The sequence below is a fragment of the Pseudochaenichthys georgianus genome, unplaced genomic scaffold (genome assembly GCF_902827115.2).
Source record: "Pseudochaenichthys georgianus unplaced genomic scaffold, fPseGeo1.2 scaffold_1099_arrow_ctg1, whole genome shotgun sequence".
Classification (NCBI taxonomy): Eukaryota; Metazoa; Chordata; class Actinopteri; order Perciformes; family Channichthyidae; genus Pseudochaenichthys; species Pseudochaenichthys georgianus.
In genome coordinates this window covers 29,116-35,142 of record NW_027262054.1, presented here as the reverse complement: position 1 = coordinate 35,142, position 6,027 = coordinate 29,116, and the positions used below count along the sequence as shown (strand labels likewise).

At 50.7% G+C, this 6,027-nt stretch overlaps 1 protein-coding gene across 1 annotated transcript; it reads right to left on the bottom strand.

Annotated features, from left to right (window-relative positions):
* Nucleotides 1-1,308: 1,308 nt before the first annotated feature.
* Nucleotides 1,309-5,292, bottom strand: LOC139433172 (uncharacterized). Its single transcript, XM_071202063.1, has 2 exons — nt 4,800-5,292; nt 1,309-4,481 (listed from the first exon to the last, which is right to left on the bottom strand). The coding sequence occupies exons 1-2, from the start codon at nt 5,290-5,292 to the stop codon at nt 1,309-1,311; spliced, it is 3,666 nt and encodes a 1,221-aa protein (XP_071058164.1).
* Between the last annotated feature and the right edge of the window lie 735 nt (nt 5,293-6,027).

Genomic DNA, 6,027 nt, shown 5'->3' with positions numbered 1-6,027 from the left:
TCGTTTTCTAATTCTGCATTCACAATGTTAACAAGGTCACAAGATGACGATGGGAGCAGAGAACGGTTTTATCATCGGCAAACAGAATGAATGTGAACATGTCGGAGGTGTTGATAATGTCATTAATATAAATCAGGAACAGTGTTGGCCCCAAGACGGATCCTTGAGGGACTCCACATGTTATAGGAAGATCGTTTGGTTTGGCCTCGTCGATGTCCACATATCGTAGCCGATGTATCAGATGACTCTTGACGCTTCTTTGGCTCCACCCCTCATTCCGTAATGTTCTAATGTGTGCAGCAGGATGGCTCACAGGATCACAAGCCTTTTGAGGTCAATGGACATGCCAGCTGTGACCTTTGTGTCTCAATGTTGTTCCATTACTGCTGAAGAAGTGAGTGACTCTTCTGAATCCATATTGGCTGGGGCACAGCGCATTAACTGTGGTTGTAAAGAAATGAGTCTATAATTATTCAATCTACATTTATCACCAGATTTGAAAACCGGAATCACGTTCGCGATTTTCATTTCATTGGGAAAAAGTCCTTGTTGGAACGATTTATTGCATATATTTACGAGGGGGGCTCCAGCTTGGTGCAACTTGTTTAACAATATTCAGACAAAGTCCTGAATCATCTCTGGGCTGTTTACTGTGTTGAGTATTAACAACACCAAGCAGTTCCTTTTCTGTTACCGGCTTCAGGAACAGAACAGTTGCAGCTCTTCAGAAAGTCATTCTCTTTCGATGAAGCTGGTGTCCCTCAGGGGCCACTCTCAGTGAATAACTCATTAAAGCTATTTGCAACATCCGTTGGGGTTTTTCCTTCGGTTTGGAATCTCTTGAATCGTTTCTGTTGTCATTTCTTTTCTTCTTAATTATGCTATGTGTTAGCTTCCAAGTGGTGTTCATATCTCCTCTGGCATTTCCTAATGTTTCAGAGAAGTATCGTTTCTCACAGTTTCTAAGGATTGAAGTCAATTTGTTTTTATACAATTTATAACGGCTTTCATCTTCAGTGCTTTTACTTTTCAAAAGTGTCCTAGAGAACATTGTTCTTACAGCAGGCGTCTTTCAGTCCACGAGTGAACCAGGTTTGAGTCTGCTGCCGATCTTCATTTGAATATATGGACAACATTCGTTCATGTTTTGCATGAAAATCCAAACTCATTATAGCATTTGTTTACTTCTTGAATCTCAAACACTTCTTGCCATTTTTCATTTTTTAAGTTCATATTTAATTTATTTAGAGAACTGTCCTTTAATGTCCGCTTAGTTATGTATGTCTTTTGTTCTTTGTTATTCACAGGTTATTTTCTGCAGATTGTGGTCACTGCGGTCACTGTGGTCACTGTGGTCACTGTGGTCTCTGTGGTCACTGCGGTCACTGTGGTCTCTGTGGTCTCTGTGGTCACTGTGGTCACTGCGGTCACTGCGGTCACTGTGGTCACTGTGGTCTCTGTGGTCACTGTGGTCTCTGTGGTCACTGCGGTCACTGCGGTCTCTGTGGTCACTGCGGTCACTGCGGTCACTGTGGTCTCTGTGGTCACTGTGGTCTCTGTGGTCACTGCGGTCACTGTGGTCACTCCGGTCACTGTGGTCACTGCGGTCACTGTGGTCTCTGTGGTCTCTGTGGTCTCTGTGGTCACTGTGGTCACTGCGGTCACTGTGGTCACTGTGGTCTCTGTGGTCACTGCGGTCACTGTGGTCACTCCGGTCACTGTGGTCACTGCGGTCACTGCGGTCACTGCGGTCACTGTGGTCACTCCGGTCACTGTGGTCACTGTGGTCACTGTGGTCTCTGTGGTCATTGCGGTCACTGTGGTCTCTGTGGTCACTGTGGTCTCTGTGGTCACTGCGGTCACTCCGGTCTCTCCGGTCACTCCGGTCTCTGTGGTCACTGTGGTCTCTGTGGTCACTGTGGTCTCTGTGGTCACTCTGGTCACTGTGGTCTCTGTGGTCTCTGTGGTCACTGTGGTCACTGTGGTCTCTGTGGTCTCTGTGGTTTCTGTGGTCACTCTGGTCACTGTGGTCTCTGTGGTCTCTGTGGTCACTGTGGTCACTGTGGTCTCTGTGGTCTCTGTGGTCACTCTGGTCTCTGTGGTCTCTGTGGTCTCTGTGGTCACTCTGGTCTCTGTGGTCTCTGTGGTCTCTGTGGTCACTGTGGTCTCTGTGGTCACTGTGGTCTCTGTGGTCACTCTGGTCTCTGTGGTCTCTGTGGTCACTGTGGTCTCTGTGGTCTCTGTGGTCACTCTGGTCTCTGTGGTCTCTGTGGTATCTGTGGTCACTGCGGTCACTGTGGTCTCTGTGGTCTCTGTGGTCTCTCCGGTCACTCCGGTCACTGTGGTCACTCCGGTCACTGTGGTCACTGCGGTCACTGTGGTCTCTGTGGTCACTCCGGTCACTGCGGTCACTGTGGTCTCTGTGGTCACTGTGGTCTCTGTGGTCACTGTGGTCACTGTGGTCTCTGTGGTCACTGCGGTCACTCCGGTCACTCCGGTCACTGTGGTCACTGTGGTCTCTGTGGTCACTGTGGTCTCTCCGGTCACTCCGGTCACTGTGGTCACTGTGGTCTCTGTGGTCACTGTGGTCACTGTGGTCACTGTGGTCACTCCGGTCACTGTGGTCTCTGTGGTCACTGTGGTCACTGTGGTCTCTCCGGTCACTGTGGTCACTGTGGTCTCTGTGGTCTCTGTGGTCACTGCGGTCACTGCGGTCACTCCGGTCACTGTGGTCACTGTGGTCACTGTGGTCTCTGTGGTCACTGCGGTCACTGCGGTCACTGCGGTCACTCTGGTCACTGCGGTCACTGCGGTCACTCCGGTCACTCCGGTCACTGTGGTCACTGTGGTCACTGCGGTCACTGCGGTCTCTGCGGTCACTGCGGTCACTCCGGTCACTCCGGTCACTGTGGTCTCTGTGGTCTCTGTGGTCACTGCGGTCACTGCGGTCACTCCGGTCACTGTGGTCTCTGTGGTCTCTGTGGTCACTCTGGTCACTGTGGTCTCTGTGGTCTCTGTGGTCACTGTGGTCACTGTGGTCTCTGTGGTCTCTGTGGTCACTCTGGTCTCTGTGGTCTCTGTGGTCTCTGTGGTCACTGTGGTGTCTGTGGTCTCTGTGGTCTCTGTGGTCACTGTGGTCTCTGTGGTCACTCTGGTCTCTGTGGTCTCTGTGGTCTCTGTGGTCACTGTGGTCTCTGTGGTCACTGTGGTCACTGTGGTCACTCTGGTCTCTGTGGTCTCTGTGGTCACTGTGGTCTCTGTGGTCACTGTGGTCACTGTGGTCACTGTGGTCTCTGTGGTCACTGTGGTCACTGTGGTCTCTGTGGTCTCTGTGGTCACTGTGGTCTCTGTGGTCTCTGTGGTCACTGCGGTCACTGCGGTCACTGTGGTCTCTGTGGTCTCTGTGGTCTCTCCGGTCACTCCGGTCACTGTGGTCACTGTGGTCTCTGTGGTCACTGTGGTCTCTGTGGTCACTGTGGTCACTCTGGTCTCTGTGGTCTCTGTGGTCACTGTGGTGTATGTGGTCACTGTGGTCTCTGTGGTCACTGTGGTCTCTGTGGTCTCTGTGGTCACTCTGGTCTCTGTGGTCTCTGTGGTCTCTGTGGTCACTGTGGTCTCTGTGGTCACTGTGGTCACTCTGGTCTCTGTGGTCTCTGTGGTCACTGTGGTCTCTGTGGTCACTGTGGTCACTGTGGTCACTGTGGTCTCTGTGGTCACTGTGGTCACTGTGGTCTCTGTGGTCTCTGTGGTCACTGTGGTCTCTGTGGTCTCTGTGGTCACTGCGGTCACTGCGGTCACTGTGGTCTCTGTGGTCTCTGTGGTCTCTCCGGTCACTCCGGTCACTGTGGTCACTCCGGTCACTGTGGACACTGCGGTCACTGCGGTCACTGTGGTCTCTGTGGTCACTCCGGTCACTGCGGTCACTGTGGTCTCTGTGGTCACTGTGGTCTCTGTGGTCACTGTGGTCACTGTGGTCTCTGTGGTCACTGCGGTCACTGCGGTCACTGTGGTCTCTGTGGTCACTGTGGTCTCTCCGGTCACTCCGGTCACTCCGGTCACTGTGGTCACTGTGGTCTCTGTGGTCACTGTGGTCACTGTGGTCACTGTGGTCACTCCGGTCACTGTGGTCTCTGTGGTCACTGTGGTCACTGTGGTCTCTCCGGTCACTGTGGTCACTGTGGTCTCTGTGGTCTCTGTGGTCACTGCGGTCACTGCGGTCACTCCGGTCACTCCGGTCACTGTGGTCACTGCGGTCACTGCGGTCTCTGTGGTCACTGCGGTCACTCCGGTCACTCCGGTCACTCCGGTCACTGTGGTCTCTGTGGTCACTGTGGTCTCTCCGGTCTCTCCGGTCACTGTGGTCACTCCGGTCACTCCGGTCACTCCGGTCACTCCGGTCACTCCGGTCACTGTGGTCACTGTGGTCACTGTGGTCACTCCGGTCACTCCGGTCACTCCGGTCTCTCCGGTCACTCCGGTCACTCCGGTCACGGTGGTCACGGACCGGGTGGTTTGAGTCCACACACGGAGGTAAGTTCATGACTCATCATACGATACAGAGGATTTATTTTAACACTCAGGAAAAAGTGCACAACTGAATATAACGGATTATTATCGAGTGGTCGATGTAACTTTTGACTCGCGCTTAATGAATGAAGTGAGGGAAAATAGCGCATAGACGTAATTGCATTATTTGTCAATACTTTAGCGGGAGCAATATTCTTATCCTCAGAGTTCATTCAAGTGTAGAGAAGTCCTCACTGTCCTTCACAGTCGATACTTTCCCTTCGGTTGTTTGCAGTCCCTGGTCCAGGTAGCTTCGATGTGTTCCTCTTCCTCAGGTCTCTCGCAGTTCTTGCGATATCCGCGTTCCTGTTCGTGAGGTGCTCGTTGATGTAGATTCCGGTCCCTTTCAGTTTCTTGGCGTTTCTCATCATACGAGCTTTTGTCTTTCTGCTCACGTGTGTTGTGATCACCTTGGAATCCACTTTCCGACGGCTTCCCAAGTGCGTGGTAGATCTCAATCTCCTCAGACTTCAGGTACACGCCACGATCGTGAAGTGCCTCGAGCACCTGTGTTTCGACCGAGTCGTGTGCGTCTCTGTCTGGAGAAGGCGCAGAATCTCCTTCCTGGGAATATCCGATCGTTTCCAGCAGTTTTTGAATTGTTATGCTGTCATCCTTTCGGGTCTTATTCAAGTCACTCATGTCCTCGGTAATACTGGATAAAGCGCCCTTCATTTCTAGGAGATCAGCGTTCGCTGCGTTCGCAGCATTTGCTCGTGTCGCCATCTTTTTTTTCTTGGATAATGTGTGAGATTTGATATATAATTATATATTATATCTGTTTACCATATATACTTTATATATAACTGTTTACTATATTTATAGAGTAAGTATGTATTTAGTCTCCATATAACTCTATATATTTATTAAGTCAGACAGACCTCACCTGGACACTCACCTGTATTCTCCAAATTAGAAACTCCACCCCCAAACGAAGACAATACACCTGAGAGACAGACAGGTAAAGACAGAGACAGACAGGTAAATACAGAGACAGACAGGTAAAGAGACAGACAGGTAAAGACAGAGACAGACAGGTAAAGACAGAGACAGACAGGTAAAGAGACAGACAGACAGGTAAAGAGACAGACAGGTAAAGACAGAGACAGACAGGTAAAGACAGAGACAGACAGGTAAAGAGACATACAGGTAACGACAGAGACAGACAGGTAAAGACAGAGACAGACAGGTAAAGACAGAGACAGACAGACCGGTAAAGACAGAGACAGACCGGTAAAGACAGAGACAGACAGGTAAAGAGACAGACAGGTAAAGACAGAGACAGACAGGTAAAGAGACAGACAGGTAAAGACAGAGACAGACAGGTAAAGAGACAGACAGGTAAAGACAGAGACAGACAGACAGGTAAAGACAGAGACAGACAGGTAAAGAGACAGACAGACAGGTAAAGAGACAGACAGGTAAAGACAGAGACAGACAGGTAAAGACAGAGACAGACAG